Source organism: Choristoneura fumiferana, chromosome 29 (assembly GCF_025370935.1).
Source record: "Choristoneura fumiferana chromosome 29, NRCan_CFum_1, whole genome shotgun sequence".
Classification (NCBI taxonomy): domain Eukaryota; kingdom Metazoa; phylum Arthropoda; class Insecta; order Lepidoptera; family Tortricidae; genus Choristoneura; species Choristoneura fumiferana.
The window spans coordinates 2,430,345-2,448,096 of NC_133500.1; the positions used below are offsets into that span (position 1 = coordinate 2,430,345).

Consider the following 17,752-nt stretch of genomic DNA (forward strand, 5'->3'; position numbering starts at 1 on the left):
ACTATCGTCTGTAGTACTAATGTTCATATGTCCTAATAGTTATATATCCTAATAGTGAATGCCATAATCATGGGTCTATATTGGAATCACTAATGTATTTTGTCCTAATTGTTATGTTATGTTAATGTTGTTATTATTATTATTTTTTTCTCTCCATCTAATGTATTTTTATGTGTATCGAATATGTGTAAATAAATGTTTCTCTCTCTCTCTCTCTCTCTCTAATGATTCCTTGCCACAACGATGTTTGCCCTAAACACTATTTGTCATAAAATATACTTTTCTGGTAGCAGTTTGTTTCTGTTGGGGACGCAGTTCTAACTTAACCTAACCTACTTTTCTGGTAGCAGTTTGCTTCCGTTGAGGACGCAGTTCTAACCTAACCTAACCTACTTTTCTGGTAGCAGTTCGTTTCCGTTAGGGACGCAGTTCGGGTGCCATTCGTGATCCATAACATCGTATGCCCTAATGTAATGTTTGTCCTAATGTTTGCCATAACGGTTTTTTTTCTGAAACCGATAATAATTTCAGAAATTTTGAAGTGGTCATTTTGTAGAACTGTATAGGTTAGAATAGGTTTATTTTATAACAACCCTGAAAAAATTACGGTTTCAGAGAAAAAAGCGTTATGGCAAATGATGATTAGGACGAACATTACATTAGGACATAAAATGTTATGTGTTATAATATTAGTACAGAACAAATTAGGTATTTTGGCATTAGATCGTGTTATATTATGGCTAAAGTAATTAGGTATTTTGGCATTAGGTCATGTTATATTATGGCTAAAGTAATTAGGTATTTTGAGCATTAGGTAATGTAATATTATGGCTTATGACTCTTAGGACATAAGAAACATTATGGCTTATAATCTTTATGACTAATGAACAATATGTCAAGAGCGTTTAGGACAAAATTGGTATGGCACTTGACTTTAGGACATACGACGGTATGGATCGGGACCGAGACCCATGTCAGAACCATGATATGTCTAAGTTTTATTCCTTTTGAGGTATGAAACCTGTTTGTACCAGAAAGACAAATATTCTTATTAGACTACTTTTAAAAGGGAAAAAAATTACATTGGTATTTTTTTACAAATATACTATAGTGAAGTTTTTGAAAAGTAGACAGAATTTTTAGGAACAATCCTTTATGTTTATTGGAATATTATAGTTAATAAAAGTGTAAAAGTGCATTTCAGTTTATACAACACATGGAAAGATGGTTTGGCTGTTGGCCAACAGAATTCCAAAATATAATTATAGACTGCAGAACTGACAAGATGCTTGAATGCAATTAAATGATAGCATTTAATTAACAATTTTAAACTTATATCAAGCTGAATTTGCTTTTTAAATCAGAATGTTACCATTAAAAAAAAATTAAAGGCTTTTTTGTTAACTGTACTTGCAGTGTCATCCTATCCAATTTACATAGTTTTACCAATTTTCTAGTCTATTATGTTTGGTAGAAGTGAGTGTAATTAGACATGCAAGATTTGATCTTACCAAACATACAAACATACATAGCAAGTTAAACGAAAGCTTGCAAAAAATGCACATTTTGTGAAAAAAAATGTTTGCATATTTTTGACACAAAGAAAATTTAATTCCATTATTAAAATATTACCAGAACAATCCTCTTCTCAGTCTCAGTGTCCACAGTGTTGACCTCGGCGGTTAGGACATTGCCGTGTACTATAACGGTGTCCAAATTAAGCGAATATTGGGATTTCTCAGGCTTCAAAGCTCTCAAACGCTTGCAGAATCCCGATTGCTCGCAAGTCTTGAAATTGTTCCTATCTACAGCTAACGAACCAGCCAACGCCAGCGCGATGACCAGAAGAAGCCCTAAAGTCTTCATTCTGCAAAAGAAACGGCATAAAAACGAACGTAATTAGATTTAAAGGTGTGCAAAGACCGGTGTCAGTGATCATTCCCTGCTTCAAGGTCTGAAATACGATATTCTTCAACTTACCTGGCCCGTTTAATCACAGTTAACCTTATAAATTTATAACTATTACTATATATTGCTTTAGTATGCAACCATTGCAGGATATAACGCCGCTAATTTCATAAATTTAATATATTTCGAAGGACCCGCACGCTCGAATTACGTGGAGAAAACCAAAGACTACAGTATAAATAGGGAGGAGAAAACTCGTTGTTTGACAGAAACGCAATGTTGCTTGTTGAACCCAAAAATTTACTCTCTCACTCCACTCAGCTCCACTCCATATTTTGTAAATGCAGTCAAAATGTCAAAGTTATAGATGTAAGAATAAACAATATTTAATATAAAGAATCAAAAATAACTGAATCAATAGTACTATTTATATTTCTCAATCGTAAATTCAAGATCAGTATACGACAAAGGAAAGATCACCGCACGGAGGACGATGGAAGTTCAGCTTATAACTTTGTATATGGCAAGCCAATCAGGTCATTCACACTACTTGAGATTTAAACTCAATATCAAACTAGGCAATTTTGCAAATGTTTTTTTTATTAGAATGAGTTAAAAAAGTATATTAAATTTTAAATATCATTAACTTGTAGATTTTCGTTTTTATTAAATGAGTTATGGGAATTTTACGGTTGTGGGAAGCGGAAATGAAGCTGTCACGTAGTCGGGAATGAGGTGGTAGAAATTGTCGTCAGCAAAACTTTAGATAAAAATATAAAAATCAAAGTTTGGTAGCTTTTTCCACATATCGCTCCTAGGCCTGATTACCATCATGATCATCATTTAGGCATATATACGTACCACTGTTGGGCACTAGCCTTCTCTCAACATGATGAGAGGCCTTGGGTTGGGTTGTAGCTCGCTCACGGTCACGGGCCTAGATTGAAAACTTCACAAAAACCATGGAAATGCCTGTGAGAAAACCTGCACACACCTACGATCTCACAATTTCTTCACCATAAAGCTCGTGATAAAAGTTAAATGTAATTTAGCAAAGTTTCGAAAAACAGAGGTGCAATGCAAAACCCTGTTCACGAATCCACAATGTGCCATAACGCTCTGCTTAGGTCAAACCACTAGGCTACCATGCCATGATGTATCATAGTCAGTTGATTTAAAATAATCCTGTTTATGCTTTATCAATTCAATTGAATAAAAAATGATTTAAAACAATCAAAATAAATAAATAAAACTAAAACATTATAACTATATAAGTAGCACAAAAATAAAAGATACCTAAGTGAAAAATTGTTTAGTCGCAATCGAAGTGAAAATCAGTGTAATTTAGAATACATAATCGATTATTAAACCCATTCTCTTCTCTATATATGTGTTTTAGATAAAATGGCTCGTTTTATGCTCTTGTTGTACAATCTACTATTTTCTTGTGACTGTTGGCACCTGTAGGGCTACTACGAAACTTGAAACTCGAAGTTCGTGTCGTGCGGTCCCTCTGACATATTTATACTATTTAATACGAGAGCGAGAGGGACGGTACGATACGAACTTCGAGTTTCGAGTTTGGTAGTAGCCCTGCTGATTGCCTTGATCCTAGACGAAGATTTTACTTTATGCAGTAGACTAGACTAGAGCATAAAAAGGCATTTTATGTCGCCTAGATCCAGCATAAATACGAAGTGAAAAACTTATTATAAATAATATAATAACAGTATAAACAAGAACATATGGACATACACTTTTGTCACAGAGAAATTCAATAATCGAAGTTCGCATCGTCCCGTCCCTCCCAATATCGTATTAAACAGTATAAGCGTTAGAGAGACGGAACAACACGAACTTCGCTTTTTCAATTTCGTAGTAGCCCCGCTGCTTTCAAAAGTATGACCAAGGTATGACTGTATGACTTTAATTGCAATATTGGTAGTAGTGGTTACTTCTAATCTAAGCAAGCGGTGGTTACCATGTACAAAAAAGTTTGATATTTATTATGAGCTGAAAATGTCATCGCCGGTTTATCGCGCATTATTTCGTGGCATACGGCCTACAAGTCAAATACGGCCTTACATTCAATTCAAGAACCACCGTTCATATTCTCTAAAAAACATGACGTCCCCTGCGAAATGGAAAATCGAGAAAAACAAGCTTTTAAATATGCCAATCGAAGAGAGAAGAAAAGTTTACAGATCGAGTGACTATGTAACTGTCAATAAAGTTGAGCCCTGGAATAAATATGTGATCAACAACAAGGGTATCGAGGCCAAAAAACATACTCTGGAAGATCTTGAGGTCTTTAAAAAAATAAAAATTATCCCGGAGTTGAACAAAGATTTGAGTGAAAAAGTGTCTATTTTTAAAGGGGATATTACAAAATTAGAGGTAGGATTCAAACCTAACCAATTCTAGTTTTTTTTTATATGGCTATGTGCATTAAAGGACAATTTTGTCAATGTTTAGTGAATGAAATGAACATAGTAGAAAACAAAATATGAGAGGTAATGGTGGGCAAGGTACTTATACTCTTTGATGGTGGGTGACCAACAAATTGAGACGTAAAAGATTTTTATGTTAATTATTTATTTATTTATTATTTATTAAGCCTCTTTATTCAGATGCAAGTACAAAATACTTAAATCATAATTTCTCATTCAATCTTCAGCATCTGTGTGCCTGTTGGCAAAGGCCTCCCCCAGCAGTCTTGTTCATTATGTTTATTATTACTAGCCCCATAATACTATCCCATAAGCCAGTATACTATCCCACTGCTGCCAGCCTCCCCATAGAAAGTAAGGCTAGATGCTGTAAATTTTCCTTGCGGGCTCAATCCAGATTGGAAATTCTACATGCATCATTGAATAATTGATTCTTATGTGTATAGAAATTCCCTTATAATGTTTAGTTTCATTAAAACTTAAATAATATTTTGCTCATAAATTAAAATATTCTAAAACAGAGATGCATACCGTGCATATGTTAAACCTCCTTACCATGGCATATTTTATTTTCATAATGTTATTGGACTTTTAGTTAATGTGTTGTATCCTTTAAGGTGGATGCTATTGTAAATGCAGCTAATTCTCTTCTGAAGGCTGGAGGAGGGGTTGATGGGGCTATTCATAGAGCTGCTGGACCATTACTACAGGTTTGTAGCAACAATGGCAATGCAGGACCTAAATTTAGAGTGGGTAAGATAAATTTTGTGAGGCTATGATGGCACACAATTTGATGACGGATTTTTAAACAAGCAAAAAACTAGAAACTTTCATAGCGAGAGGCCCCATAACAGCGACTGGTATTTATTATTTTGGGAATCTTGGAAATTACTAACAATTTTAATTGTGTAATTTAAATTAGTATTTTGTGAATAGTTATTTTCCATAAAAGGGTTTTTCTTGTCGTGACTTTTTACAGTTTCTCTGCAGCAAGAAAAAAATTAAGTATTGCTTTATTTAGTTAAGAAAGACTGTCAAAAGTAAGGACAAGGCCGGATTAACCATTAGGCAGAATTGGCTACAGCTTAGGGGTGCCATAGGCGCACAAAGAAAAATTTAAATTGTTTCATTAAGTGTACATTTTAGATGGAAAATTTATATTCTCAATGCCAATAACTATTGTTGTTTTTTTCGAATTGAGGGCTAATCATTGACATCTATGTACATAGATAAGGTAAGGTACCTTACGGCACTAGACTAGCCAGTCAAAACGCGCGGCGCATCAATCATCAATATTACTTTGACACAACCCCTGTCACGGATGTCAATAAACTATAGTGAAAGGTTCACAAATCTGCGCTGTGAACAAATTTTATGCGCCATTTTGATGTAAGAAACATGCTATCTATACATAGATGTCGATGGGGCTAATTGACAGTGCGTTTTCTTTCCATAGAGCAGCCATACAACTCGCGTGCGTTGTTTGTATCGATGACGCGTTTTAAAAATGTAGTGTGCAAAGACTAGTTTAATTTGTATTCATACATGCTTCTGGCAATGAGGGTTTTCCAATGAAATCATAATCCTATTGATCCTTATAATTATGCAGGTGGTAGATGATACATACAAATATAACACTCTTCTGTCAATTGTTGATTTTTTTATCACCACAGCGTTTGCCCAACTAAATTAAGATTTTTTATAAAGATTGTCTAAAATATATTTTTTTAATCCAGCAAGAAAATAACACACTGGGTGGCTGTCCTACTGGAGATGCCAAAGTCACAGGAGGCTATGATTTACCTGCCAGATGTAAGTTCATGAGATGTTAATTGGTCTATTTGAATTGGGAATATTGGACATGTATTTTTGCTTTTGTCAGTCAAATAAAAAATGTCAAAGATAAAGCTCGTCAAAGTTCTGGAGTGAGTGGGAGTCTGTGACATCACGCCTTGAGACATTTTTTTTTAGCATGGCATGTTGTCACACGGAACTTTAACTGGCTAGCTTATCAGCGATTGGGGATTTGGATGCCATACTGCGGGATGTCAAGTAGAAAGAGTAATATGGATACGCCGTTTATCCCGCGATACCAATTAACCTGTCCTCTCCCAGAGGCACAAATTTGTGCCCAAATTCCTTTGATCCTGTTATCCTGGGAGATGACAGATTAAACTGTTGGAAAAATATATGCTATTTTCGTGTTGGTATTGTGTTTATGAAATAAACGACATTAAATGGGTCGATCAACTTTTTCTTGCCACTCGTTGCTATAGTTACGGTCTGCTGAGCTGAGACACTCTTTAAACGGTAAGTTTATTTATAGGACTAAAATTTGCCAAACATGCATTTTCGTGGTAGTTTAAAGCCCCTTCTATCATCTACGAGTAATAAGCATGTTAGTATAATGTGATACAACATTCCTTCTATTAAACTATACTACTTTTGTCCCCTCGCTGACGGGACAGAATAAAAACAAAAAATAATTGATCCACCCAAATAATCAGTGTTGGTTATGATATATATAGAAATGATTGTACAAAAAAATAGTTGTACAAAAATGTATTTATTTAATTATTTAGATGTAACATAAAAAAGCCGTACTTTCATTTTATGGTATTGTATGTAAAACTTTTTATTGTACATAAAAACACATGAAAATAACAGAACACGGGCTAATAAGATGTACAAAGGTGAACTTATCCCTTAAAGGGATCTCTTTTAACAGTCATGTCGGGATGTTGTTTGTCTAAGATACGTCAATCATCGATGCCATGGAAATCTTTGGTGAAGTCCGGACTGTTTTAAGTTGGAGTAATAACTTACGTATAGAGACTAAAATAGAAGCAGTCATGGCTCAAAATACGGATTTTATGATTGATAGCAGACTGATATTATCAGAGCATACGCCGAACAAATATCTCACGAATCTGTTGAAGCATCGCATCTGTTGAAGTAGACAGATCATTTTCGTTTCGGCTTAAAAATGGGTTTGGATGTGAAACGCAATAGATTAACACTAAAGAACATTGAGAAAATAATGGTTTGTTATTTTAATTTTTAAGATTAAAAGTATTAAAAAATAATATGGCTGGTAATATTCGAAATAAATGTCTGTTTTTTTAGGTACCGTTTTTAAGATTTTATGTTGCTCTATGTATTCAAGAACAATTTTTATACCAATCACCTGTTTTATTGTAAATGAGACCTATGCTAAATAAATTTAGAAGAAAGTATTCAACAGAATTAACATTAATTTATAACATTGACCTAAGGGGTAGCAATTTATTGATAGTCAATAATATAATCTTATAATAGGGCAAAAAAACTGTCCTTTATCCCGCAATCCCGCGGCATATCCATACTAGCATAATGATTGAGGTCATTCACCCCGAGTGGCATGGCAACCAAATCCCGATCACTGCTTATCATACTGATATTGTGTTCATGTGAAAGAAAAAACGCGTCCAATATTTTCTGATAATCTAACTGATGGAGTAGTTACTTAATTAGATTTTTTTAGGACTAACTTACTTAGTCTATCTGATGTTATTTCCGATGCGCTTCCTTTGTCTTTTGCTAATGTAGAGCCGTCTAATAGACACCTTTCGATGGACACTTTTGCTTACGCAGAGATTACTTACTTACTACTCCTTACTTCAACCCTTCAATCTAAATTATTAATGTTAAAAGCAAGCCATGAAAAAAAAACTTTTTTTTTTGACAATATTTCCCAATAATAAAACGTCTACCTAAAAATCTAATGTTTGCTTATAAAATATTTTTCAATTCTCATGCTCGTAAAGTTCGTGTTTATGCTGGATCGACATAAAATGACTTTTTATGCTCTAGTGCATAAAGTAAAATGTTCGTACCACAGTAGCCACAAACAAATAGTTTTTAAATTCTTTTGATAATTTTTAATTATGTAAAACTAAAAATAAATCAACAAAACAATATAATTTTATATAGTAATGCATGATAAATAAAAAGTACATAGTAAGTGAGCAATTGTCCCACTGTTGCTATTTCATTACCTCGCAATCGAAGTGAATTGAATAGCAGTGTCAAACTCTAGCATTAAACCCATTTTCCCCTCGACGTGTCTATCTATCCGTGCTATCCACCCTCGCCGTACCGGCTCGGCTATATGAACGTCTTGGGTAAAATAGCTCGTTTTATGCTCTTGTTGTACCTAGTCACCAGAACCAATATCTGACACAACAAGTGTGCATAAATATCTGATACAACTCTATTACTAGGGCCGGTAGGACGTGTCAGACATTTTTGCACGCTAATGGTAACTGTACAATCTATCAGCAAACTTGCAGAAAATAATTCGAACAAAATCTTCGTCATGCAAAATATTTAAATTTTTCTTTATTTTTTTTTTATAGATGTCATACACACAGTGGGCCCTCAAAATGGTTCAGCACCAGCTCTCAGATCCTGCTACGAAAAATGTTTATCATACCACCAGGAATATCGGATCAAATCGATCGCGTTCCCTTGCATTTCTACCGGCATTTATGGGTTCCCCAACCGTTTAGCAGCTCACATTGCTTTGCAAACAGCAAGAAAATTCCTTGAAAATAATCCAGAGATGGAGCGGATCATTTTCTGCACATTCCTGCCTATCGATGTGGATATCTATGAAACTTTGATGCAGATGTATTTTCCTGTTCATGAGTGGAATTATAATGATGGGGCTTCGGTTTCTGAATAAGAAAAAAAATGATGTTTTTTTTGTATACATACGGATTATGAATCGTTTTGCGTGTTTTTTTTTTTTTACTTTGATTGGTTCGTAATTATGCTTGTTGAAAGAATAAACTTTTATATGATTTATTTGTCATGTTATTTTCCTTTTAAGGTCAAGTTTCTAACTTCCAGTCTTGTAGGTGAAAAACTGCCACTATCTCCTGGGTAGGTATAACAAAGTCAAAGGTTACTTGATTAATATTTACGCAAAGTGATACTACACTACGCAGTATATTATTTATCGTGTGATCGTGTCGATGTCGTGTCGTGTTCCAATCACGACCGCTCATCGATCATGGATAAAGGTTAAAATGGGTTAAAAATTGTGGCAATTCTTATCCTTATAATAATAATATTATAAATGCGAAAGTAACTAATGGATCAAATTTGGTGTAGAGATAGTTGATATCCTGGAAAGACAGCATAGGGTAGTTCTTTATCCCAAAAAAATGCATAATTCGTAAATCTAAAGGAGAGTTTAATAATGTTCAGTAAATCTATATAGGTAGGTATATCTTTAAACATGTCGACTTATTTGTACGTATAGACAAATGATTTTACGGTGCAGAAAATCCTAATATAAAGAAAAGATTTCTCTATTGCGATAGATGGGAAGTAATTTCTATAAGTCTTACTGTAGGTTAGGTACTTACTAGGTGTTTTCTTTGCCGCCTAAAAAACAAAATTATAAGTAAGTATTTCGTTTTTGGAATTTAATTAAATAGGTAATTTAATTATTTATTTTCCTATATACTTAGTTACTTTTGAAAATCGAGAGGGAAATTTTATTTACTTTGTGCAATGCGCCAAAGAGAATATAACCACTTACGTTTCAATGCGCTTTCGAAAATATTCGTGCTTTTTATTTTTGTACTGGCAACGTTTAAGATAATTGTCAAAATGGAGTTGTTGAGTTGAGTGAGGTGTCTTGAGTTTGAGGTCAACTTCGCTTGATTTTTATAAAATTAATAGACCCCCTGCTCAGTATCTAGTTATTTATCTTTTAAACTATCGCTTAAAACGCAGAAAACCCTATCATCGTAGTATAGAGTTTAAAAACTGAACATATCACCACTAAACACCGTAATGTTTTGATAAGGGTTTACAACCAACATTGATTCCACATTTATAATAAAATGTCTGCAACAAGTGCTACAGAAGGCGGTGAGGAGTTGAAGAATGTGCCTCTGGTCCGTATGGAAGATGTACAGACCCCTAAAGAGAGGGACAGTCCAACGGAAATACTAGAAACTTGTATTGTTGATTCCGTGGATTACGATGATTGTGTAGTGAATGACGAGGAGGACTCTAATATTGGGAGCATGGTATCTATTCAGTCTGAAGAGGTGGTCGAGGAGGACAGCGACAGCGCGGAAATGATCGTGCCTGAAGTCCTGGAACCACTCGATGAGATCCCAATAGTAAGTGAAACTCAATTTTACTATCAGAAATTGCTGGCTATTTTGACTTGTCATAAAGTTGGTCTAATGCGGAGTAGAAATCTGTCTATCTGTTTCCTTTGAATATTACTTTGTCTTAAGTGTTTTAGCAATAGAAATGAGGTAAACAATTTGGGTACAGTTAAGTTGATTTTTCGCCGGCGAGGTGAGACAAGATGAGGCGAGACGAGAATTGAAATTTGTATGGCAAATTTTCAATCCTCTCCTAGCGCATCTTCGGTGGAAATAGTAAGCGTTGACGAGGATGTGCGAGACTTGAATTGAAATATTTGTTGTTGTAAAAATAAACTGTAGACAGAGAATAAATTCAAGGTGCTTTTCCACCGGCGAGGCGAGACGAGGAGGGGCAAGACGAGAACGCAAAATCAACACGCTTCGCGCAATAGGTGTTTTGTTGTTTGTTGCTGCACAGCTACTACGATATTCGAAAATCGAAGTTCGTATTGTACCATCCCTCTCACTCGTATTAAATAATATAAGCGTTGGACGGTACAATACGAACTTCTTCGAATTTCGTAGTAGCCCTACTGTTTATTACTTGAGAATGCTGTCATGATAGTACAAGCAATTTCTACTAGAGGTCACTGTTAACCCGAAGCATGACCCCTGCTACTGTCCTTATCATACTTATACTTATTTATGCATGACATAGATGGTTGAACGGCTCTTTTGTGTTCATGGAGTACCCACTTTTTAACTCTCGCGGTGACTATTAATGTCAATCTCGCGGGCTCGCGATAGCTATTAACGCCAATTTTTAGTGGAAAAGGGCCATTGCGATTTCAATTCTCGCCTCGCTGGTGGAAAATCACCTTTAGTGTATAACTTTGCTGACTTGCGCAATAGTTTAGCTGGCTAATTTGAATCAGCACAAATGCTAAATATAACACTTGTTTTCCAGGATGTACCGGAGCAAAAACATTCAGATGCCCGTCTGAACCCGCCAGATAGTTGGCCAACCCTCGAAATCCTTCCTGGAGGAGTCATCAAACACGGAGATAAGTGTGAAGAGGACATCAGATCGTATTCCGATGTAGCCAACAAACCTGATAAGAACGGAGAGATGATGTATGCATGCGCCAAGTGTTCAGAAAGCTTCAAGTATCTGTTTTCTTTGGTGAAGCATGTGAGGTGGCACGAAGATGAGAAGAAGAAGGAAAAGGGACCTGACATGACTAAACTTAGTGAGTATAACTCTATTAGGCTGATTTTTTTTTTAATTTTTGAATGAAATTATAATTATGTACAGGGGTCGGACAAAGAGTGCAGATGACGTCAAACCACTTATAGGATGATTTCAAATAGTATTTTTGATTTCCATAAACAATTATTACATCATTTATCAACCTCATTATTAAACAATATGAAATTTATTTTATTCACTGAATTCCCATAATTTATTTACGATTACTTTGTTATGCTACTTTGTTACTACATGTCACACGGAAGTTTAAATAAAAACATCATATTGTGTGCAAGATTACGTTATTTTTACGTCATCCACACTTTTTGTCCGACCCCTGATTATGTAAGTTAAAATTTAATGTGGATGAAAACGTTATTTACTTAGATAAAATTTATATAATTTTGAGACACCTTTTGAGAAAAGAATGTAAAATAATAAAGAAAGTGATGAGCATAATTGTGCATGTGAATCTCCAGAAATAATTAATAAATAATAACAATGACATTAACTAGTAAGAAATTAACTATGTAAAACAGACAAATGTCTTGATATTTGGCATATTTCAAAACTAAACATAAGTGGTTTTCAAAAGAGAATATTAGAAAAAATATATACTTAGTAGTTTTGGTGTTATTATTCTGTTTAAATTAATAAAAAAAAACTAGTTGTTTATTTATTTTGGTTTGAGTGACCATATTGTGGTATGTAAAGCAAACATTGTTTATATAAAGTGGTAAGTACGTATCTTTAATCAAAACATGTGAATACAAATGATAATTATAGATCCACCAAAATATAGCTGCCCAAAAAGTGGCTTTAATAATTTTGAAAGGCTATAAAAATGCCACAATATGGTCAGCTAGTTTTAGTTTTGGTTGATCTATGTATTTGATTATTATTATTTTTATTTTTATTTATTTTTCAGCTACATATGAAAAGGAATTCATTAAAGTCAAACGAGAGCGGCAAGAATTAGACAGGGAGCATAAAAAACAAAAAGTTGAAATATTTGGCAGGTTTGTTAGCATTACAAAAGATTTATTATTATTTTTTAAATTTATTAATGTTTTTTTAATAGCAATATTACTGTTACAGGATCGCCGACGCCATGGCAAAGATCGGCAGTTTCGAGGACATATTTGATTAATAAAATAAATTATAAAACGAAAATTGTTTTACTTTAATATCATTTATCCCTACCTCTACCTCCCTTTGCCTAATATATTTAGACAGAGAAAAGTGTTTCTAGTTTTGTGGAGTTGCAAATTATTTTAGCACATTCAAAGTTTTCATTCAATTAATAATTGGGTCAATCATCTTTTTCTTATACATCATTGCTATGGTTAAGTCCCCTGGACAACTGTTTCAAACCATGAGTTTCTATTATGTTCTCTGTGGTTAAAATTTATCGAGCGCAAGTCTGTCGTAGTAACAAGCCCATGTTTTGAACTATCTCCTAAGCAAGTCTGGGACAATGGGACAGAACAAAAAATAAGAAAAAGTTGATTGATCCATTTAACAAGTTTATGAAATTTAAAGAAATGTAATGTCAAATAAAATTAAATTTAAACAAAAATCGATCATATCATCAAAAGGGCTTTCTTAAGCTGGTAAATGTTAACACGACTTTCTAATTTAGTGTCATTTTGTCACCTAATTGGTGTTCATTGACCCAATTTGTACTTTATAAGGAATGCTAGGGAGCATGTAGCCGAGCTTGTAAGACTGTCTCGCCTAGCATGGAAATTATAGATAGAGCCTTTGAACCATTTTGGATCATGCTGTTGGCACTCAATGCTGCGGCTCGCTGCACCTATCCCCTCTTTTCCACTGGCCCCTTTTGTCAAGATCATAAAATATGTACGTTACCCAGAGTCCCTGCATAATGTATTTGAGCCATGGCCCCCCCTGACTGTATAGTCAAATCATAACATATGTCGTTACCAAAGACGTCAAAAATCGTCGATGTACCTGCATAATGTATTTGAGGCCATGGCTGTATAGATATTTATACCCTCCACTGAACTGTACTTACCTGTAAAAATACTTTCGGAATTGTAATATTTTCTCCAAGTTAATGCATTGCATTTGTAAATCTTGGCCCTATTACCTTAAAGTGGCCATGGCTCCCCATCATAAGACACTTGCAAAAACACACATATAAGCCCATACAAGGAAGCTTGAGTAGGTTATTGCTGATATGGGGCAGGACAAGAAGATAATTGTTCAGACCAGTATCTTCAACTAACTGCTTGTATTCCAGCCAACCGCAAGAAACACATTTGCCTGCATTCCGGCAAAAAGAAGGTGATCCAACGCTCAAAGAAGAGTACCAAGAAGTCATAGCTTTCGAGGAGATTCGAGATACACTGACACCGAAATGTACTGCTGCAAAGAGATCTTTATTTCTGGGTTTGATGGTAAATATAACTTCACCTTTTTGATACTATAGTATCGAACTAACAAAATTAAAACAAAGTAGAGTCTTACACAGCAGAACACAGTAAAGGTAGAAGCAGACTATTAAAACGCGACGCCACGCCACCCGCCGCGTGTCAGTATTAATCAATCCCATACATTTACTAAAGCCAGTTGCAGATATAAAACACGCCATGTGTGGTACTGACGTCACGTTTTAGTACATAGTGTGTTTCTACCTTCAGGCAGGTAGTAGGTAGTAGAGCCTTAGGATAAGTCAGCACTGCGAAATCTCACCGTGCGATTGTAGAGCCGGATCCCGCCGGGCCCATACTAACCTGGTCCTACACTGGCTACACCGTATGCAAAATTCGAACTTCGTATGTTGCCGTCCCGCTGATGCTAATATTATTTATTACTAGAGTAAGAGGGACTGCGATACGAACTACGAATTCCGTAGTAGCCCCCCTGAAGCAAGTTATTGGGATTAAATAAATGAAAAAATAGTTAATAATTTTGATGCCTTCTCTTTCTTTGGCGGCGGTTTCGTGTTGATTTTAGGGTAGCAGTATTTTACTTGTATACATTGAATTGAAAAATATTTACACGCTTCTATCGAAATTAATATTTTTTACGATCAGAAATCGTTGGTGCGCGGGGCAGGTAGATTTGCTACTCTTCATACGTGGCTAATCCGCCACTGTGCGTTTGTTCATTGTATCCGTAGAATTCTACTGTACATTAAAATTATATGAAGCGGCACATGAGAATAATCAATCAGTCAAATCTGTTTCGCTACAAAATTCTTTGCGTACTGAATCTTGTAAACGGATTATAAAACATAAGAAAAATCGCATGAGGAGATTTCACAGCACAGACTTACCTATGGAGGGTTAGCACCATTTGGGTGCTAACCCTAAGAACACAATGTAAGATATTTTTTTTACAATGGGTTTCTTATAATTTTGACACATTTGTATCGAAAACCACGGATATGGTAAGGTCTCATTATAAATTTGAAGTGTTTTAAAGGCTGACCAGAATCATAAGAAACCTCGCCATATTACCAACAGAACTAATTTCTTGCACCGGTAACACCAAATTCAAATGTCATGTCTATTGCTGTCAAAGTTTAACGTTGTTTGCGCGTGGTATTTTAGTGCTATTTTGTGTTGTTGTGCGTTAAATGCCGAAGATTATCCATAGCCTTGGAAGGAAAATAATTAACAATGTATAAAAGTATTTGTCATAGAAAAAGCCTGAGGGATTAGAAAATATTCCTATAAGTAACATCACGAACATCGTTGTCAATATGACTTAGGTATCATATAGTAATTGTAAAGAATGTTGCATTGCAATATAAAACTTAGAAGTGCTGTTCTCGCGTCAGATTTTATTATATTCCTGGTCAGCATTTAATTGCTACTTCATTTTTCGAGTCATTAATATTAACCGCAATCTTTTAAAATTTGAGCTTTCTTGTTCTGAAGTGAACTGTAATAGAAACCTTTGTTCACTTAATTTAGTTGCTGTGTGACTAAGTGTTGTTCAGACATGGTCACACTATTCGGCTGTGTTTCTACCAAAGATGTGCGAGGAAGGGTTGCGAGGTATATGATATGTTTGTCATGAACCAATAGAAACGCTTCATTAACCTATCTTTGCTCCGCTGAGATGTTTCCTTAGAGCTACGCTGACCGAGTACAGGCTAAGAAGCGTTTCTACACAACACAAACAAACAAATACATCCTTGCACATCTCTAGAGGAAACGCAGCTTAGTTCAGAGCGAAATCACAAATGTTTGATGTTTTAATTAAACCAAAAACTATTACCTTCAGATTTCCAAGCATTTTACTAAACAATAAAAAAAACTTTTTATTTTTTGTTGAAATGATGTATTATGTTTGATTTAATTTAATGTAAGTTTTACAGGACGCGTGTAAGCCAAAATGAGTTGTTTTCATGTATTTTAGTTTATGAAAGAGTGTTAGTTCTGTTAAGCCGCGTATGCTGGGGCCATTTGTGTTTTTTTTTTGTATTTTATGGCCTGGATTCCGAGACCTTTAAGCCTAAACTTAATTTTATGCATTTGTATTAAATGTACCACGAGTGTTGCCGGCATCGCGGTTTTAGTTTAATGAAATTTTGTTTCGTGTTTTGTAATGATAATTATATTAACTAGTAATCTAATTTAATAACATGACTTTGAAATGTATCCCACATCTTCCATTGTTTGCAGTGCAGATTTAGAAACATGGGTTTTGGCAAAAAAGAAGTATAATGTGACACTTCATTGATAATGTTTGATAGTAAGAAAATATTATATGTATATTATTTGGATATAGATTGTATGAAGACTGCAAACAAAATGTAATTCCGTACAAATCCAAAAGCCTTTAATTCATCTACAATACGTACAGTCGAAAGCAGATATATCTACACTACACGGGAAGAACTCGAAAACTGCTCCTCTGAAATTTGAATTTTGGACGCACTTAACGTTACGTGCGTTGCTAAGTTACTTAAGTATAAGGCGGCGATTGATATCATCAGGCGACTAGGATTCTGCTGGAGTTTCTATATTTGCTCACAAGATGGCGTAAGGAGTCGCTACAGTACGACTAGTGTAGCGACTCTCTAGCGCCACCTAGTCATCGAAGAGAAGAACTACGAAGTATGAGTAGCTCCCGCTGGTTATAACGTCAGTTGTGTTCTGCATCGCGTTTTCTGGCATTTTAACGATTTCGACGATAATCTAGGGTAAAGGGATAGTTCTAGAAATCGACTGCTCGAGGTGTTATTATTTTTATCTTGGGGAAAATTATAGTTGAATATTTTTATTTAGAAAATATAAGATTTATTTGGTATAAAAATATTTCTATGGTGGCGCCATCTTTTGTCGGATAGGTGAACTGCTTGGAAAGATGCCTAGCTAAGGAGTCGCTTAGATCCGAATATCATTGGGTCAATCTTTTGTTTGCATATCAGTGAATTAATTCACACGGGTGGAAGGACCTTGTGCACGGTCCGTCCGGGTCGCTACCACCATCTTGCTCGTTATCCTGCCGCTAAGCAGCAGTGTTGCTACTGTTGTGTTCCGGCGGGAGGGTAAGACAGCCGGCATAGTAACAAGCACATCAGGCATTCCATCTTAGTCCTGTGGGTAACGCTGCTGTCCCTTACTGTAATAAGTGGCTATAGGCAACAGCTCATCCGAAAGACGTGGTTAGAAAATGAGTTTTTTTTTTAATTATCGTTTTGCGAAGTTTTCTGAGCTAAATACGCGTATCAAATATCAAGACAATCAGACCCAACAAGACCACATCTGACTGAGTTTCTTGTCGTTTCTTCTCAGTCAGTCCGTTACTCTTTCCGAAACGATGGCAACAAAGTAACCCGTTTTTTTTTTTTTTCATTTTCTTAAGGCCTCCGCTATCTCGCTGGGGCGCACGCACGGCTATGGCTTGGCGGGGCGTGCGTATTTTATGTCATCTGATAGAGCAGCGCTGCGTGAGGCGGTTTTGGTACCTACTGAAACAGCAGACGCGCCAAGCCAAATCGTGAACCC

At 35.3% G+C, this 17,752-nt stretch overlaps 3 protein-coding genes across 4 annotated transcripts in view; 2 read left to right on the forward strand and 1 right to left on the reverse strand.

The window, feature by feature from the left end:
- LOC141444366 (neutral alpha-glucosidase AB-like) overlaps positions 1–2,174 on the reverse strand; it is a 56,171-nt gene extending 53,997 nt beyond the window's left edge. The window contains 2 exon segments of the mRNA XM_074109910.1: positions 1,633–1,867; positions 1,981–2,174. Of these exon segments, the coding sequence (XP_073966011.1) occupies positions 1,633–1,866 (234 nt within the window). The 5' untranslated portion in view covers position 1,867; positions 1,981–2,174.
- Positions 2,175–3,900: 1,726 nt separating this feature from the next.
- On the forward strand, positions 3,901–9,206 carry LOC141444217 (macro domain-containing protein PG1779-like). The gene is made up of 4 exons (XM_074109693.1): positions 3,901–4,305; positions 4,976–5,068; positions 6,095–6,170; positions 8,756–9,206. Exons 1-4 carry the CDS (start codon positions 3,928–3,930, stop codon positions 9,082–9,084), a joined length of 876 nt encoding a protein of 291 aa, XP_073965794.1. The 5' UTR covers positions 3,901–3,927; the 3' UTR covers positions 9,085–9,206.
- Positions 9,207–10,000: 794 nt separating this feature from the next.
- LOC141444348 (uncharacterized) lies at positions 10,001–17,521 on the forward strand. 2 transcript variants are annotated; one of them, XM_074109882.1, is made up of 4 exons: positions 10,002–10,540; positions 11,481–11,763; positions 12,691–12,781; positions 12,861–12,953. In XM_074109882.1, the coding sequence occupies exons 1-4, from the start codon at positions 10,256–10,258 to the stop codon at positions 12,910–12,912; spliced, it is 711 nt and encodes a 236-aa protein (XP_073965983.1). In that variant the 5' UTR covers positions 10,002–10,255; the 3' UTR covers positions 12,913–12,953. The 2 variants fall into 2 exon arrangements, with proteins under 2 accessions (XP_073965984.1, XP_073965983.1); XM_074109883.1 differs by lacking the exons at positions 12,691–12,781; positions 12,861–12,953 and adding an exon at positions 14,029–17,521 and having other exon boundaries at positions 10,001–10,540.
- The last annotated feature ends 231 nt before the right edge of the window (positions 17,522–17,752 follow it).